At 34.7% G+C, this 20,465-nt stretch overlaps 1 protein-coding gene across 1 annotated transcript in view; it reads left to right on the top strand.

Annotated features, from left to right (window-relative positions):
- The window catches only part of Spag16 (sperm associated antigen 16), a 1,217,230-nt gene that overhangs the window by 936,086 nt on the left and 260,679 nt on the right, over positions 1–20,465 (top strand). The window contains exon 14 of the mRNA XM_004626710.2: positions 3,739–3,865. Within this exon, the coding sequence (XP_004626767.1) occupies positions 3,739–3,865 (127 nt within the window). The remainder of the gene's footprint in view (positions 1–3,738; positions 3,866–20,465) is intronic.

Raw genomic sequence — 20,465 nt, 5'->3', positions numbered from 1 at the left:
GAAGTAATATTAAAAGCTTCAAAAAGATGAACACGTCTACAGTCCTTGATGCATGTATTTTAAAATTCTCCTTCAATATAGTTTCATATAGTTTTATATGTGCCAATGAGGTTAGGTGGTTCTTCTGTTCCCTTACTCTGACTGACAAATAACTTACGTCTGCATGGCTTTTCCCATTATAAGATCTTTATTTTAGTACAAGGGACACTTATCATGGGCAGTCATAAGTAGCGACTGTTCATTGTTATCTCAAAGGTACCCATTGTTCCTTTGCTGAATCCTATTATATAATTTAACTCATTTGAGTCATAATCAAAACAACATTTCTTCAACTCACTTAACATTGCATATATTTGAAAAGAACTTGAATCACATGGAGTCACGCTGATAATGCTGTTTCCCTTATGCTGATTAGCTTGAAGATTGAGACTTCACAGGTAGCAGGAATGGTGCTGGGTGCTAGAGTTTCCATATTACACACAACCACTGATCTGATCTGAGGTTTTTTCTTTCTTTCTTTCCTTTTTTTGGATGTACAGGGTATACAGGGTCTCACTGCGTAGATCAGACTCGTAGTTATCCTCCTGTTTACAATCTCCTAAAAGCTGAGATTACAGGAGTGCGCAACCATGGCCAGTCTCAATCGCCATCTCAGTGCACCCCGGGGGGCGGGGCCGGCACGGCAGACCTGGGGATCGAACTCCCAACACCTGCATCTGCCTAAGCAGGCACTTTAATCCACTGAGCTATTTGGTCCACCCTCCTGATCTGAGTTTAGAGCTGTCCATCAACTACCTCTAGAATCAGTGCTGACAATTACCAGAATAAACATAATTATATTTTAGAGAATCCCCCAAAAGTCTTGAGTCTTCACTCTTTATACTACTGTCACACTGATCCACATATCTCTTAAAAACATTGTCCTTGAAATCTTAAAGTGCCTAATTGTCATGGAACCTTTTGTTGTATTGATTGTCATAACTTCTAAATAAAATTATTTTTTCCTTCTTAGGGCCAGCCAAATAGCTTCAAGGGATTAAAGCGTCTGCAAGCAGGTGCAGGGGCCGGGCTGCTGTGCAGGCCCAGGCTCCACGGCGCACTGAGATGGCAATTGAGATTGGGCGTGGTGGTGCGCGCCTGTAATCCAGTTCTTGGGAGACTATAAACAGGCAGATCACTATGCATCTGATCTAGTAGTGAGACCCTGAACACCCTGTAGACCCTTCTCTAAAATTAAATATATATATATATAAATATATATATATATATATATATATATATGGTTTTTCCCCCTTCTATAAAAAACAGATCACTTTAGCACATCTCCTCAGTTTTAGGTTTCTCAATATATACACTCTGCATTTGGATTAGCACCAGCCTAGTTTCTTGTTTTGCCCGAGAGTGAGAGACTGGCAGATGGTCCTCATATTTTTCCTGGATGGGTGGAGGGATAGAGGGTCTTGAGGATATTTTAACTTAGGAGGTCTAGCTTTTCTATGCTTTCTAAGTAATTCAGAAGCATGAGGATTAGAATTACAATAACTTCAAGACTGCTATGGAAGCTATCGCTGAATGAAACTTTCGCATGAGTTGCATGAAGACATTATCTATCAATTTAGCAAATATTTTGTTGAGCGCTGGTATACTCCCCAACCTGCAATCATCAATACATCTGCTCCACCTGCTTAGATTGCTAAGCAGTTATTTTATTACAGAATGTCTTTCGGGTATTAAATCTAAACACAAACTTATTTATAATCACTTAATAAGCTCTTTCATTCATACTACCATGATGTATACTTTGTCATAGCTCCTAAGTTCCTAAGACAATGGAAAAGTTGGACTAAATGTAGTTCTTTTTTAAATTAGCATATGCTCATCTTCTGACAAAGTATTTAGTACAGGACCGAACAAAGCCTTTAGTATAAGGCACATTAAAAACATTTAATAATTATTGGATTCTTTTAATATTATTAAGCTATCAAATATTGGTTATCTAGCAATGTCTTATAATTAAATGTTAAAATTTTAAAGTACTTTCATCTAATAAAAATAATAAAATGTTTCATTTGCAGTGCTTTTCCTCAAATTTTAGTGTTCAGTGGAATAAAGCATATTTTACAATTGCCTCCAAACTAGAAAAGGACAGCAAGTCAATAACTATGCCTTTGGTGAAAAGAACATTGGAATTAAATTCTGATTAAAACTCATCTACTGTGTTCTCAAAGTTGAACAAAAGCTCTGTTCTGTGACCTCTGAAAGATGATTGAAAGCCCTTATATTTGGAAAGAGATTTTTTGGTAATTTATAACATTAATATTCCGTGCTAATGCTGAAAACGATTCTTTCAATATCCGAAATGAAACTTACTGATTTCTCACAATGCTTACAATACATGTTTACCTATTTGAGATCATTCCAAGTTCTCCATGTTCTCTTTTAAGTCATAAAAATGATTAAGCATCTCATTTATTTGATTGGGGGCAATACTGTTGTATTATTTTGCCAATGGCAACAGTTATAGAATTTTGAAACTAATGAAATTCATTACATTATTGATATGATTAGGGAAAGCTAAAAGTCCATTTGAACTGAAATACATATTGTATATTTTTTATGGAAAGTATAGAAATTAGGATGTAAATGATGAAAGGAGGTAGTTCAAAATAACAAAATTGTAATAACAGCTAATACATTTAACATCTTAAAAGCTCAGAAGATACAGGACCGTTTTTGACATTAAATTTAAAAAACTAAGCTGGAGCTGAAAGGGAAAAACTGCATAGCAAATTGAAAATGCTATCCTGACTTACCATAAACACAAAGGACAGTCTTGATAAGAACGACACTCAATTTATTTGTGAATGGACAAAGCAATTAAGTAGTGAAATGATAAGAAAGAATGCAGAATGGTAGTTGCCATAGGATAGAAACCTCTCTTACTCATCAGAATGTCCCTGGTCCCCTGTGTGGAGTGGGTGCTCAAAGCCCATTTCTAGAGAAACCAGCAGGAGTTGGACAGCCTGTGAGCTCTAGGTAAATGAACCCACTGTTCATCACTGTTTGAGAAAATATCCTCCCTTCTTGTTGTTCATTCACTCTTCCTTCTGTTTCTCTTCATCCAGTTTCTTTCTTGCTCATTACTTACTATCAAAAGTGGCTCGGATACTTCTATTGAGAACTTTGTCTAATGGACCCCAACAGGAATGATTTCACTGCAGTCAATGGACATGCCTTAGGCATTCTATCCTCTGAGGGGAAGCTCTTCTCTTATTTTCTGTCCCTTTATCTTCCTGCTCTTCTCTTTATTTGATGTATAAAATAGCAGCACTAATTGCAGGCACATGAGGTATGATGCCCTGATGAGGCAATTTTTTTTAGGAAGATTGAATTATGCTACATACATCATTTATAGGATACAAGTTAGGTATTCATATAGACAAACTACATGAGTGCCTATGTTTTTGTTTTCTTGTATCTTTTCACATAATTACACAAAATGCTTCCTTGAACAATTACTTTTATAAAATTAGTATAGAATTTCATGTACTAAGAATATCATTCAATATAACTATATGCAAGATAAAGATATAGTGAATACAGTTCAGTTTAGAGGAATATAGTTTTGCCGAGTTAATAAAATTGTCATGTAAGCATTACCCTTTCCCTGTGGTTTACTCTGAATATTTTTAGATTCAGTGTATATATGCACATTTTTGTTTATTTTATATTTTGAAGGGTCACATGATAGCTTCCTGTGATGCCTGTGGAGTTATAAAGCTGTGGGACTTTCGGAAGCTTTTACCTGTTGTGTCCATTGATGTAGGCCCTAGCCCTGGCAATGAGGTGAACTTTGATTCATCAGGTAGGATTCTTTCAGTTTAAATTTTGTAACCAAGCTAACAGCATCTATATTTATTGTGAAAATTTTAAGGAAAAACTTTGTATTTCCTTAAATTTGGGGGATATTTTTCCTATAAAAATTTTGGTTCTTAATATTATATTAACATATATTACAGTATATTCATCATACTAAGTATATGTCACGTCATCAAAGAATTATATATTCATTATATTCATAAAGAATGAAATAATAACATAGATAATTGTGTACATATATACATGAATGTATATATATTCATATATATTATAGGTTTGCTAGTACTGTCTTTTAAGCCCTTCAGGACACATTCCTTAGAATCATGATCCAAGGTAAGTAAACAGGATTTTAAGAGAAAAAGTAACTGAACATAGAGAGAAAATGAGTTTTGTAAAAATGAACTTGAAACATTTCTAATGATATGTTTGTGGTTATCACAACTTAAGTTATTCCATGATTTTAGATTTCATAATTAATTTTAAATACGTATACATGTTCTTGTTGCAATTATGTTCTATATTCCACAGTATTATTATTTGTGTTTAACATGTTTCTGCAGTGAAATAAATATTATAAATCAGATAAAATATTTTGTCTTATTTTATCCTTACTGATCATGGATTATATATAGAACAATTGCTGTTAAGAACCACAATAATTCCAAGTGATAACATAGAAGATTAAAATACAGTTTTACCTACATCTTTAATGATAATTTTTGCTAACTGTAGAATAAAATGTTTATCTTCCCTTTGCTTGTGTAGTGCTTTCTTAAATTTTGAGAACTTTAAGAGAGATACAGGTGGGAGATTAATGTTATAAATAAAATAAAAACCATACTTTTAGATGAATAATTAAGATAATACATTAAAGAAATCAAAACATTTTCTTTATGGAAAGAAATCTATATTAATTCTGTGAACCAAAAACTATAAAATATATCAGGAGTAATCCTAAGCCATGATATTTGCTGTGTCTTTCTTAGGATGAGTTGTATAACATTGACATCATATATTAGAAATTTAGAAAATGGTACAATTTTAAGTTAAGTTTCATTATAGATTGGTGTGTGAAACATACTAAAAACAATGGCCCATTTTAAGATGGTTTTATTAATGCTCTGGGCATTAACACATTAATGATATAAAAAAATTTTAAAGCCAAATACAGTGCTTGTGAATACTGATTCTTTCACGTCGTCTTTCCCTTTGGCATTAACATGGTCTGTCTTCTGTTTCAGTGTTTATTGGAAGGCAATGAGTATATCAGGGGACAGCTATGGCTTAGTATTTATGTCCTATAGGAGTAAAGAATAAAAGAACCAACTACAAGAATTACGTCTTAATTTTATTGTGCACGTTTGCAGTGTATGCTGACATGCTGATTACAGTCATTGTCGGGAGTGGTGGAGAGATAAACAGAGAGAAAGAATTTTTTTGTTTATTTTGGTAGTGGGGACCAAACTCAGCACCTGGCTCTTAAGCCACTGAGCTGTCTCCCCAACTGCACATCTTAACCTTTCACATCCTTTCCCACCAATCTTCCCAATTCTTCCCTTCCTACCATTTCTTGGTCCTCTTCCCATGTACAGAACACCTATTTCTCTGTTTCCTTATATCTGTCTTTCATTTTACTCTTTTTCTTAAAAAAAAAGTTTGGGCTTTTCATTTAAGAGGAACCATGTCATGTTAGAGATAATGCAGCTGATTTATTTCACTTAACATTATAGTCTCAAGATACATCTAGTTTTCTATCAATGACTTAAGTTTTTCCTTCCTTGTGGTATTGTAAGGGTCTATTGTATACAAAAACTACATTTTGCTTATCCATGCATCTACTGATGGACATATAGGCTGTGTCCAAGATTTAGGTATGTTGTGCTATTTTAAACACGAGCATGCACAATTGACTGTAATGATGTGTTGAACACTTACGAGAAAATATCTAGGAGGAGAGTAGATGCATGAGGAGAAATTGCTACTTCTAGTTTTAGAAGTAGAATGCAATAAACCATTGACTATGGAGGGTTTTAGAGAACCCTTCATAATGACTTCCACAGTGGACATACCAGTTTATATTCCTGCCAGTGATAAAAGTGTTCTTCCTTCCCTACAGCCTCTGTAGCATCTGTTGTTATTTGATTTGTTGATGATAGCCAATTTTTCTACAGAAATAATCTGAGATAAAATAAGTAAAAATCATGAAGGCATGGGTGCAGGCAAGAACTTTCTAAATAAAAGCCCAGTAGCAATTTTTTGCCTCTTTGATCACTTTTAGCTTGAAGTTCACAAGAAAATTGCTACCTTTGCTTCCTTTCAGGGTTCTGGTGTGTGGACTACTATTTTACAACATTTTTGTCTTGGAATTGGGGAAGTTGACTCTTATATGCAATAAACCATTTACTATTTATTACTAACCTGCCCATCTGTGTCTTTTAATTGGGAAGTTGAGGCTATTTGCTCTGAGAGTTATCACTGAAAATTGATCTATTCCTATCGTTAGGATTTTTCTCTGTTACTGACTTCTTTATTTTCTTCAGTTTGTGTAACTATTCACTTTTCTGGATGTATTCAGACCATATCACTTTTGGGGCTCCATTGTTTGATTGATTAACTTGAATTGGCCTTAGCTTAGTCTTCTTAGCCACCTAACAGCTGTTGAATAAATGTTTCTTCTTGCTTTATTATTTCTAAGATTTCTCTGAGTATTCATCAGGTGATTCTATTTTTTCCCAATTTCTGAAATCTTTTGTTCACATTATTCATTTCTGTTGTTCATGTATTCATTAGAATTCTTTATTTCTGGCATTTCTGTTTGGTATGTTTTCATGGAGTTTATTTATTTGGGAAATTTGTTATTCATGATTTGAATAGTTTGGGTCATCTCTTTAAATATTTTACTTGATTCTTTCGTAGCCAGGTTGGTCTGATGGCTAGTTTCACAAATGTTGGAGTTACATCATCTTTGACCTCTGAGTTTCTCTGCTTTCTCTCTAATAATGTCAAGTAACCCAGCTATTTGGTGTTTGATCTCTTCTCCATTGATGCCTCCTGGATCTGCTTTGAGAGACATGAAGGAAGTGAGAAGCATTCTTTGGTTTGTTTTTCATGTTTTTCATGTTTCCTCATTTAATTTTGGGTGATGCAAGTGTGGTGTATTTTGCTCATGTGTTCCCCATCAACTTCTTCCAGAATTCTCACACTTTGTTGCTTCCTTCACTGCCTGGCAGATGCTGCAGCTGTCTCTTTGGCTCCTTCGCATCGGCCTTCCTTCATAGTGCTGTATACAGTCTGAAGACCTCCGGCCCAGGTGTCAGCCACTATCTCTCTGCCCACAGACCTCTGTCTCAGCCCTGCCTTTAAAACCTAGTGCTATCCTCAGGCATAGCAGAAGGTCCACCTAGCTTGCACAGGGCAGTGGCAGGGCTTCACACCAGCTTGGGACTTTCCATTCTCTGGAGAAATAAGAGGAAATGGATGCCTCTGCTCAATCCCCTTTTGACTTGGGTGCTATTTCTGTCTCTAATCTCACTGAAATCCCTTGCTCTCTCTTCTATATCCATGTCACAGACCCAGATTTCCTGCCTTCTGAAAGCACATGCTAGGAAGTGCTTATCCTGCCCCTGTTGAAAGCATATTGGAAGAATATCAAATTTTGATAGCATATTGAAGATCCTATTTGCATAGCACTCTTTTCGTATGTAAGGGGAGCAGACAACTATTTTTGTCTGTATTGAGCAATATTTCTCTTTCTCCAAAGCTGCACAGTTCATAGGCCCTGTGACTCTATTGTTCACAGGACACTAGTGTATAAGACACTGGTGTATGACACTATCCTGTCCCATTCTCCTGCTTTCCCTTGCTTGCATGCATCTCACTTACTGTGCTCAGAGGGAGGTTAGAGTGATTGGAAAGCCCTGCGGTTGGCTAGCCCTTAATTGGAGGGCCCACTCCCTCCCCCTGTCCAAGCCTCTCCCGGATGGCACTGCACTGGGAGTGGAGTGTGGTACATGTCCCCTTAATACTGCATTTTGTTCCAGGTGGATGTTATTTTCATTTGTCTTCCCTTATCAGACTTTATACTTTGCTCCTGACAACAGGGTACCTGCTTTTCTCCACTGCTGACCACAGACATTCACCCTTGCTGTCGCCTCATAGGTGCCTTCTTCTCTCCTCTGGATGTATTTTCAGAGGTGCTTAAAGTCATATGATTTAAAGTTAATCAGTTTAATTATTTTATCCATGTATAAAACTAATACTTGAAGCAAATGATGTTCCAGATATGAAATAATCAATTATAATTTCATTTTTTTACTGTGGATGCTTATTAATATTTCCATTTATAGTTTCTGACATTTAAGGAAAGCTACTTGAGTATTATAGCTCAGAAAATTTAATTTGATTTTCATAAACATTTTTTTCTAAATCTCTTCTTAGTATCTTGAGTGAGATTTACATATTATATCTTTGAATTCTGAATTTTGAAATTTTAAAACTTTGGGCTATAATTTAATCCTCCCTACAACTGGGACCTTTTTAATGCAAATACTTCACAAGATAGGGAATGTAATTTCAACTTGACTGTATAATCACTTTGACCATTTCTTTAAGAAATACCTAATTAATTTCGATTCTATATATTTGAAAAATTACTTTGATAAATCTCTTCTCTTTGAATAATTAGAAAACTATACTTCAGTACTTACCATTAATGACTTTTTATTTATAAAATTTAAAATGTCAATGACTATGAAACTAGGGAGAACAAATAAAAGTTCTGATGAGCATCTAGGGAAGAAGTAAAATTCACAAGGTACTAGAAATAATCCTTTCAAAAGAGTAACTCTGGAGCCAAGTAAAATTGAAATAAGAGAAGGAATACATGTATCTCTTCTAATTCAGGAAAAAAATATTTAAAAGAGAAGTTTAACTGAATTATATCATACAAATATCTGGAATATGAAGATAAAGACAAATCTGAATTATTAAGCTGAAAATATATATTTATATGAATATACAATTTTTGTATTCCTAGTGGCAAACCAATGCAAGCCTATATTATGTAATCTTTTTTTAAGTGAGAGTACAGTGATACTGCTGACAATATCGAGAGTTCATATTAAGTTATGCCAACTCATATTTCCTGGTCAAAATTCCGTGCCAGAACTGAAGTGTATAGTTAGATACATACCCAAGGCACTGTTTGTTACAAATTTATTAGTGTGAGTCTAGGATCTGGTCATCTGTCTCAGATGTGCTTTTGTACCTGAGGAGAAATCATTGAAATCAAATATGCAATGTTGGCATAATCTTTATTATAAGAGAATGAGATTGTGTAGATAGCGTCCTGTCTAAGGCAGCTCATTGAAAGAATGTGAATAATTTCTAGGTAGTCTAAGTGATCTCCTAGAAATAAAAATTTTGATTATATTTCATATCTCTCAATTAGTTTAACTGAAGAATAGGCTGAGGTACTCTGCTTTATAAGAATGTTTCCACTTTTATACAATGATTTTTTTTTTTTTCCGGAACTGGGGATTGAACTCAGGCCCTTGTGCTTGCCAGGGAAGCACTTATTCCACTGAGCCATCTCCCCGGCCCCACAATGATCTATTTTTACAAATAAGGGATTTTTCTGTCATAAGAAATCTAATACAGTATGGAAATTAAAGTGGCGGTCATTAAAGCTTGAAATTGTTGTTCATCACTTTTCCTTTAGAATTTTCATGTATAATAAAATTGCCTTATTATTCATTAAAATAATAAAAAAAATTTGTTTTGGCATTTTTTGAAATAAATTAAAAATGTGTGTGAGGGGTGACACTGGGGAATGAACCCAGGGATTTAAAGATTGGCATCCCATTGTATTAACTTTTTTTTTTTTTTTTTTTTTTTTGAGTTAGGATCTCACTAACTCAAAAGGGGCCCAAATTCAGATGCAAATACCTGAATTTGCATCCTCCTACCTCAGCCTACATATTCTGAGATTATGGGCTAATGAATAGTATTTTACCTGTTTTAAAATTAAGATTCCTAAAGCCCTATCCTTTATAACTTTGGGGAAAATATTTGAAAACCAGAGTTGTAGAAAAGGAATGCAGACTATAATTCAGACCCTTGTGTTTAATCATGTCTTTAGCACCTTTTAGACTGTCGGGAAATTATTTAATCTCCCTGATCTAACTTTCCTCATAGAGATAATGGAGGAGATAATTGTCTTGAAGTGTTTAATGTGGATTCGAAGGGATAATGGTACCTTGCAAGCAAGAGCTCTCAGCATAGTAATTGACTGAGCTTTATCCTAGGGCTGGAAAGGTTCTGAAAGGTTGTGTCATTCATTTCAGGAATGAGAAAAGTGAGTGAATCCATCAGTGTGCAAGTAAGAACGCGTGCCACTCTGGGAGGGTTCTGGTGACAGAGTAGAGAGCAGTGAATAAGTATTGAAAAGAAACAAAGGCCCAAAGCTCATTCTCACGTAGTAGTAAAAAATAACTGAAATGGTTAACTAAAGTATGACCTATGTATGAAAGCTTAAAATGAAAGTATTTGATGATGCATGAGTCATCATCCTGGATTTAGCACTCCGTAGTTCTGTTAGACACTTGGATATTTGAAAGAGGATTTGTGACTGGGATAGCATTATTTACATATGTTTCATTGGAAAACACATTGCTCGTGACACATACAGATGATCTGTTTATAGATATGTACATTTATTAGTAGATCTTTATAACTCTATATTTTTTAAAAGAATGTTTTCCTGTGTTTCTTTTTCACTGGAAAGAGAGTGTCCCGGTAATATAAAGCAACAAATTTTGGTGGGTATTCACTATCTTAATAATGACCCTCACTTGGCATACTCACAGTGCCATATATTTTGCCATTCAAAAACTTAATGCTATTTTAGAAAAATGCTAAATGGAAGTGCACAGTGAAAGTAATAAAAATGAACTGTAAGAATTTATACATACATTTTCCAATGTCTCATTTCATTATGTTTATGCAGTTTAGAAATATTTTCCATCTTTCATAAAATGCAATTCCAGTACATTTATAAAGAAGTCACATCCCTAAAAATACTAGAGGCCGAAATCTGAGCCAGATGGAGACTTTTCGGTAGAAAAGCTTACCAGTATCAGATCATTAAAATGGGTGAAGTTCCCCACCATTTGGAGGAAATCCTAGATACTTTCCATAGGCAGAACTACAGTAGAAATGCTAACATGGGAAGTAGAGAACTGACTCGATCGAAAAACAGTGCACTTGCTTTTCATGTAAAAGTCAGGTTGTGGTTTATTCCTTGAGAGAGAAGCAGTGAGGTGGAATGGTGGGAATGCTTTCAGAAATTAGAAGTCCTGGTTTGAATTTTGTCTTCACTACATAGAGTGAAGAGATAGATTTTTGGTGAAATTTCTAACATTTCTGAGCTTCTGTTTCCTTGTATCTAATAGAGTAAAAACTTATGGAGCATTTCACTGGCAAGTACAAGGGCCTGAGTTCATTCCTTGGTTCTGCAAAATAAATAAATACATAAACTTATGGGGATTAATCTGTTCAAAGGAAAGAAAAAAACCTGGAATGAAGAATTGGACAAGAAGTGGGGGAAAAGATGTATTTATGAATGGATGAGGGATGGCATGTATACTTGTACTCTTGGTTTCTGCTAATCTACAGAGGAGGGGAGTTAATGATTACGTTTTTTTCTTGTCCTTTTTAATTTCTTGTATACTTCTTCTTTTTTTTAATTTTAGGACAGGGTCTACAGGGTCTCACTGCATAGATCAGACTTGTAGTGATTCTCCTGTTTATAGCCTCCTAAGTGCTGGGATTTCAGGCATGGGCTATCACACCCAGTCTTAATTGGGTGAGGCCAGCACAGCAGGCTTGGGGGATTGAGTATCTTTTTTCTTTTAACCAATTTTTCATGCTTATATCTGGTAATCTGAACAACTAATTTAAATACAACATTATACAATACAGCAACCATTGTCAAATTCCTATTGCTTTGTTGGTGAAGTTCTGTATCATTTCTAATGTATTTTTTATTTTGTTTTGTTTTGTTTTAGTATCTTATAAAAATAAATAAATAAATAAAAAGAAATGAAGTGCCAGCTATGATGGAATATAGGGACCAACCACATTTACTCTTCACCTATAACAATTGAATATATATCAAAAAAGACAAGTTTGTGAAATTTCTAGTTTTCAAATGCTCAATGTTGTATACTTAAAAAAAATCAGAAGAAGTAGCAAGAGGGCAAGTCAAGCCCCAGAACTGCCCTCCTGATCACTGCATGGAGAAAGTTTCTAGGCCTTAGGTAAGGACCAGCATAACATAGGGTATGTTGGTCAGAGGAGCCAAAGTAGGAAAAGCAGCTTCAGTTTTCAGGGTGGAAATCAGGACAAGTGACAGGAACATGAGAGAGCCATGGAAACTTGTGCTCCAGTTGCATAAGGACCAGCACAGGGCAGCTTGAGACCAGGAAAAGGTCTGAAGAGTTACAGAAAGAAAAGCCCTACAGGTCCCAAGACCTAGTACATTGTATTCCCACCTACTACAGTTAGCAAAGGCTACTACTGCCCAGACCCACAGCCTCTTTTCATGTATGAAGTTTCATTAGAACACAGCTTTCCCCATTCATTTTTATATTGCCTAAGTTTGTCTTTGTACCACAGCAGCACAGAATTTGTATAGTCCACAAAGCCTAACATCCTGGAACAACATGCTTGATGTATTCAACTTAAAGGAGGAAAGATTGATTTTGGATCATAATGGCAGAGATTTTAGTCTGTGATTGGATTGCATTAAGGCTTAAACATCATGTTGGAGAAGCATGACAGAGGAAAGATCCTGTCTCCATGGTAGGCAGGAAGTAGAGAGAAAGAGAAAGTATCAAGGAGAAAGGGATAGTGCCTAAAGTCATGAAGATAAGACCTACTCCCTGCAAGTACACTCCATGTCCTAAATTTCCATTTCCTCTAGATAATATGATATCATTAATGGATCAATTCACTGATGGAGTTAGAGCCCTCTTAATATGACCTTCCAAAATCCCCACTCATAAATGAACATATGTGACTTTGTGGGGGGGGGCTTTTAAATTGAAAACAAAGTACTGCATCTTCATAGAAACATTGCTAAAACAACAGTACATGGAAAGGATTGTGTCTGGAGTGAAGCAACATCTGCCTCTACCTCTTCACTAGTGTGCTTTGAACCATGTGAATTGGCTTGTGTACTGATGTACTTAACCATGTGTACAACACAATGAGAATTTTAATTCTTGTTCACTTTTACAACGTGGAAACAAAGACACCAAAAAGATATTAAAATCTCATGTCATGTAGCTGGTGAAAATGTGAATTGAAATTAAAAGCTAGGGAGTCTAAATTCTGAAAAAGTTTGATATTATTCTGATTTTTATGGGAATGATTATATCTCTTAGTAGAATCATTCATTTATTATATCTATTAAAATAGTCCCATTAATTAACAGTTTGATATGTTGTACTAACAGTTAAGTAATAGACTCATACTGTTGACCTTAGCTGCTAGTTAGTTGTATTTAGAAGAACAGAGAAAAAGAAGAGGTCTCTGTCCTATTATCACCCAGGTTTCTAGTGTGTCTTATGGACAAGGCTCAAGCTAAGTACCTGTATGTTCCACCTCAGAGCTGGAATGCTGCTCTCATAGTACATAAATTCCTGTATACATGTTCAGGGCTGACTCTTGCCAGCAATTGCAGGGGACTTCATTCTTCTTTAAGGCCTGGCTTGATTAAAAATGGAAATAAAACTCTTAGAAAGAAAAAAATGCAAGCAATTTTTTTTTTTAAATTTCTAAAGCTTTGGAGAATCAAACCTGTTTTACCACATGAACTTCTTGGGACAGAGAGCCTCAAGGAAAGGTAAATCAGAAGAGAGAAAAAGTGACCAGATGCCCAGCTCAAATATTTTCTAGTCCCAATATTTAATTTCATGTTGAAGTGGTCCTTTGGTGTATGTAGGTCCATTTTCTTCTTAAACAGAATTAGGGTCACTCTCATACCGGAGAATGGAGTGGAAAGAACTGAAGAAAATCCAACCAGTTAGCCTTTTGAGATACAAATTTATGAATAATACCTGGAATGAGACCTACTGTGCTCTAGAAACTAAACTGACTTTTACAACTCTCATAGCACTATGAGTTGGGTTTTGTCTCTTTCATTTTAAAGAGACTTCAGAACTTTAACTCTATATTTATATTAATACATTTGTATTATGATTCTGTAAAAACTCAAATTGTATTTCACTTAATTAGTGTAAATTAGGAACAATAATACAATGGACAAGTTTTATGCTTTCTCTATGAAATTGACTATTTTTTCACTTTGAGTTTGTCTTATTATCCCCTGGTCTAGAAACAGTGTAATTTTCCTTCAGCAAAAATGGAAAAATAGCATACAAATAATAATGGGATACAATGAAAATTTTATTTATAGGTATATTAACAAAAGATATATTAATTCAGGGACAATACCCATAGTAGCAGAGGACATTAAGGTGGCAAGGCCATGAGTCTGTTATGGCAAATCTAGTGTCTTTTCTGATTGGTCCATGACTAAATAGTTGGACTGGCATATCAACAGTGGACCATGAATCCTCACAACTGACATGCACTCAAGTTGCACAATTTCTGATTGAGTAATACAAGTAAAAGATCTGACTTCTACAAAATATAATAGAATTTATACAGGTAACTCGGTTTTGTTTTTTTCAGAAATATTTGAAATGCTATATATTTAATCTGATGATGACATTACTGCACAAACCACAAAGCTTGTATCTTAGAATTGTCTTCATTGTCATAGCATAAAGCTTTAGATGCCAAATAGCTACAAATTTTTTCCCCTCGATGTGGATTGAATTTGTAGAAATATCTTGAGGTTACTTGGATCTCATATGTCAGAAAAGGACATATGAGTCAAGCGTGCATTGAGTTCTAAAGAATAAAATTATCTGTCTTTGATTTATAACATGAAATTGAACAAAATATCTAACTTCACTTTACCTCAGCTTTATCTATCATCTGTAAAATGAAAAGTTTGAATTCAGTGATTTAATCAATCGGGTTTACAGCCTGGCTTTTAAACAATTTTTATTGTATTTTCCTAATGTATTTGGTGTAACAAAAGACATGGTATCCTGCCACAAAAATAATATTTAAAAAGTAGTTAAGATGTAAAAATGAAACATCAAAATCTAATTAAAATATTCCACTCCTTATTGATTCAGAAAAGTAGAATGTGGAACAAAAGTAAAGATTATTTAAAAATTGAGCCTCATATTAAATAGCAGCTGGGTTACTCAGAAGATTAACTGTTATTCTTGCATATCTAGCAACACACGCAGTCTCTGTATCAACAGGATTTGGGTGAGAAAATTAATAAATTTTCAAATTAATGTCTGTATGAGATATTAAGAATCTGACCTGTAATTTTTAACTCACAACAGAAAATAGCATAACATCCTTACAGATCACAGTACTATGCAGAGTGCTATTAGTTCTCCTGTGTGGTTTCACTACATAGATGCCTAATTGTAACATTATAGGGAAAGATAGGCAAAAAGTGCCAGAGATATGTTCATGTACGAATAATTCATCTCCTTGGGAGTTCTTTACAAAGCTGATACATAGAATTATATGCAAACAATTTATATATAGCACATACTAAAATAATGACACACCTAAATTAGTGTTTTCAGATTTAGTGAAGATTTATGTGGTGTTTGAATAGGAAATATTTATTTTAGTGGCATCTACACTAGTTACATGCATATAAACCATTAATGGGGAAGTGCCAAATTGTTTTTCAATATTCTTACATAAGAATTTAAAAATATTTCTGTCTGTGGAGCAAATGTGAAAAATTAGTTGCATGACTAGCCATATCTTAATATCCTCTGGGAAATAAAACATTCCAATTAATATGATCAGCTATACTGGTATGCTCACATATATAGGGAAATTTCAAGTGTATGCTAGCATAGGTTATTTTGAAAAATGGCAAATGACAATTCTGCCCATATCTTAATGAATAAAAGCGAATTTATAAAAGAAATAAGTCCTAATCAGGCCTTTGAATTTTTCCAAAGGGTAAACAGTTTGCAAATTGAAGAAGTATACATTGTTTTAATCTAATAGCATATAGTTTTTATTAGATTAAAAAGAAATAGTTAAAATTTACAGTGCATGCATACTATATGGCCCAAAGTCAAGTGGCCCAAGAATTCCTCTTCCATCTGTGTATGCAAAATTGAATAGATAATCACCTCTAATCTGCCAGGCTGATACTTTTTAACAGGATAATCCTTTAAGGGAAGTATCAGTTCAACAGAGAAGCAAATCCACCCAGAACAAATAGCAAGTCCTCTTGGAGATGAAGCCTGCACAGTTGGCACTTGTGATAACCTGCAGTTATATTTATCTAAAATTGAATTTCAAGCAATATTCAAATACTATTTGTTCAATCTGATTGAGCTGTGAAGTATCGCTTCTCACTTCTGATATAAAAGGAATATAAATGAAAATGGTTTGAAATCATCAAGCAGGATCTCCTACTACGAGTGCTATCTACCACCAACCAACAGAAAGAAAATTGAAAATAGTGTATTATTATTTTGAAAATCAACAATTGGTATATAGTTTGAAATAATGAGGTTGATAAACCTGTAGGAATCATAATACACACAATGGACTGTGCCTTTTATCCAATAATTTTATCATCCCTTCCCAATTTTTAGCTGCATAAGGGTAGAAAATATGTTAATTCAGTTGAAAACTATTTAATATGGACCTAATATGTTTCAAAGACTGTCCTAAATTCTGAAATTCAGTCATAAACAGATAGGGAAGATGCTGGTTACAGAGAAAACTGAATTTGCAGGTAATAATTGGGAGTATTGCAAAGTAGCTTACATTGTTCCTCTTATAAAATGCTGTATGTGTCATTCCAGTGTTCTTTGTAAAGAAAACTGCTGAAAACAGGAGGATCACTACATTCCAAGTTGTGTAGTGAGAGCACTTCTTAGAAGACCCTTGTAGCCATCCATTCACGTTCTATGGCCGACATTTAACTTATAGACTCAGGGATCAGTTTGTTTTGTTTGTTCCCGTTTTCTTCACAATATCCTTTGCCTTTCACAATATCCTATCTGTTCCTATATTCATATCGAATGGAAGATCCTTTAATATCACCCAGATTCAGCTGTGACAGTGAGTGAGTCTGGCTCTTTTCCTTCTACTTCTTGCGTGACTCTCCGCATGAATTCCTTCCTTTCTCTCTTCTCTGCTCTCCTCCTTCTTCCTTAGGGGCACAGGCCTCAGTTGTTCGTACTTCTCAGCAGACAGACAAGTACCATCAGATTTCGTTACTTTCCACTTTACATATCCCATGCTCACACCCACAGCCCGCCACATTCTGTAGGAGTTTGTGACTATCTTTGATGTCATTTTAAAATATATCCAAGGGTCTTTAAAGAATATTATTGATACAATTAATTTACATATAGAGTTATGTAACTAAGGTTTCTAAAAGCTCTATTTAACCATAGGCGCCATTAAAATTTTGCTTTTTTATTCTATGTTATGTTTTACCTGTATTAATATATGACATAAATTTTGTCAATTCTATCCACTGGCTAGTACTCCAATTCATTCATCTTTCTGCTTTCTTTGTCTATAGTATCAGTGATACACATTCAAGTTCCTGCTAAACCCCTGAGACTCTGAGGTGTTCTGTGCTGAACATCCTCATAAATATATCTTTACTGGGTTTCTGTGAGAATTTCTCTGCTACAACCAAGGGTAAAATAGCCATGTCCAGCCAAGGGGGAACATCATTAAATTTTTGTAAATTCTACCAGTTTGCCTTTTAAAATTATGACTCTTGAGCTATTTTATAATCTAGGACATCTGATTGCCAACATTTGGTAATGTTACAGGCTAAACCTTCCCCATTATTAGGGCCGACCAGATACTCAGTGGATTAAAGCACCTGTTTAGGTGGATGCAGGGACCAGGGTTCAATTCCCAGCCTGGCATGCCATACCAGACTTGCCCCTGGAATGTGCTGAGATGGTGATTGTGACTGGGTGTGCTGGCAAGTGCTTGTAATTTCAGTGCGTGGGAGGCTGAAAACAGGAGGATCACTACAAGTCCAAGCTGTGAGTGAGACCTTATACCCTGTACTAACTACATAAAAAATAATTAAAATTAAATTTAAACCCCCCCATGAAATTGATATGTGTAAACTGTAAACACAATGCTACTATATTTGGAGACAGCACTTTTAGGAAAGCAATTTAGGAGCTAATGAAGTCATAAGAGTGGGATTTTAATCTAACTGAATTGGTGGCTTTATAGAGGCCTTCTAGACTATTCAACTACATGAGATATAATAAGTTTCTGTTGTTCAAGTGATGCAAATCCATAGTATTTTGACGCAGCAGTCTGACCAAACTAAAACAGGTAGCACTTGAGTTTCTAAATCTGGCAGTACAGTGAATATGGTGAACTTACACTTTCCTTACTAATAGTGATATTGGACATATTCTTCATCTACTTGTCTGGATTTCAGGATTCCTCTTCTGTGAATTTCCTTTGCCTAATATAGTTTTTGGATTTCCTTTCTCTTGGGACTTATTGATTTTGCAATAATCACCTATGTATTAATCTAGAGTTGGTTGTACATATTGTAGACTTCTTTCAAATAATTGCCTATTCACTCATTTCTTCTATGGTGCCTTTTATTAAACTAAAAAGTAAAATTGTTTTTCTATGACACATCATGGGGATTAGGAACCACAATCAAACACATAATTCATTTATGTTTTCTTTGTACCTTTCCATAGCCTGAAAGTAAATTTATACAATGATTTTTATAATTCATGCATGGAAGTATATTTTATCCTGTAAAATTTTCTACTTATGAAGTCAAGTTGGCATTCAATTTTTTTCAGATTTTGAATAATTTTAAATTTACTCTTTTGAATTTTAGAATTAGTGACATGTCTATCCTCATTCTGATTGTATTTATATAAAATATACAATATCTTATCAGATATAGTTTTAACTATACAATGTCTGAAGATTTCATGCAGGTGAATAGATAATTTTTAAAAATTTATTCTTCTAATATATTGGTAGAGTCATCTGTTTCTGATGTAGGATATGTTTTCTCAACTGTGTTATTCTAGTATTAATATCTGAATGCTAAATCATTCTCTGTTCTCCTTTGCTACTCGTATCTATTGGGTTTCCTATTTCAAAGAATATTTAAAATTCCTCTCCTTAAGATTTCAAGTTACAGCCAGGCATGGTGGCAGCTCCTAACCTGCAATAGGCTGGGGCAGGAGGATTCCTCCAGGGTGAGGCTAACCTGGGCTACACAGTGAATCCGAGGGCAGCCTGAACCACACAGAGACACTGTCTCAAATAAAGTAAAATAAAACAAGATGAAATATATGAATTATATCAAATTACACCAAAGGACATGATTTTATAGTAGTGAATTTAATGTACTTATGAGTACATTGATTTTTATGTCAATATTCTTGCATAGAAAAATATATTTTATCATGATTCGCCATAGAAACAGAATGGTAAGGTATTGTATTTTTATATAAATAGAATCAGAAAGAAAATACAAGCGTGAATCACTAATTCTAAAATCCAAAACAATAAATTCACAATACTCCAAAATCTGAAAAATTTTGAGTGCCAACTTGACCTCATAGGTAAAATGTTACAGGATAAAACATAGTTTCATGCATAAAATTGTTAAAATCATTGTATGAAATTACTTTCAGGGTATGGATAAGATACATAGATAACATAAATGAATTATGTGTTTAGATTTGGGTCCTAAACCCAAGATATGTAATTCTGTATATACAAATATTCCAAAATCCAATGAAAATCTCTGAATTTCAAAGACTTCTGTCTTCTACCCTCAGGGCCATTGTGAGTTTGGGGAGGAGTGGGGGAGAAGAGGATAAAGAAGAGAGAGAGATCTTATTTTAGGGCATTGGCTTATATGACTATGAGGGCAGGCAGGAATTTTGCAAGGCAGAACAGCAGGACAAAAATGTAGGAAAAGTTTACTCTGATACATCAGTCTGAATGGGGTATGGAGGCAGAATTGCTTCTTTCTTAGAGAACCTTAATCTTTCTCTGCTAATTCTTTCTAATGATTGGATGAAGTCCACTCATAAACTAGAGAATAATATGCTTTGTTCAGTGGCTACTGAACTAAATGCTCATGATGTCTAAAACATACTTCCACTGCACATCTAACCTGGGTTTTGACCCAGTAATGGGTATATGAGGTACAATGGCTGAACCAGATGAATACAAAATTAAACATCACAACAGTAACATGTGATTTTCTGTCCCTTGTCTTTTTTCCTCTGATAATCTTCCTTCTTCCAAGAACTATTGTTGTGCCCTATTTAGACAATAAGAAGGCTGGGGAGATAGCTCAGTAGAATAGGCACTTCCCTGGCAAGCACAAAGAACTGGGTTCAATACCTGGTTCCGCAAAAAAA

The sequence above is a fragment of the Octodon degus genome, unplaced genomic scaffold, assembly GCF_000260255.1.
Source record: "Octodon degus isolate 3935 unplaced genomic scaffold, OctDeg1.0 scaffold00016, whole genome shotgun sequence".
Lineage (NCBI taxonomy): Eukaryota > Metazoa > Chordata > Mammalia > Rodentia > Octodontidae > Octodon > Octodon degus.
Note: the sequence above shows the minus strand (reverse complement) of the source record. Positions and strands in the feature narration are given on the sequence as shown.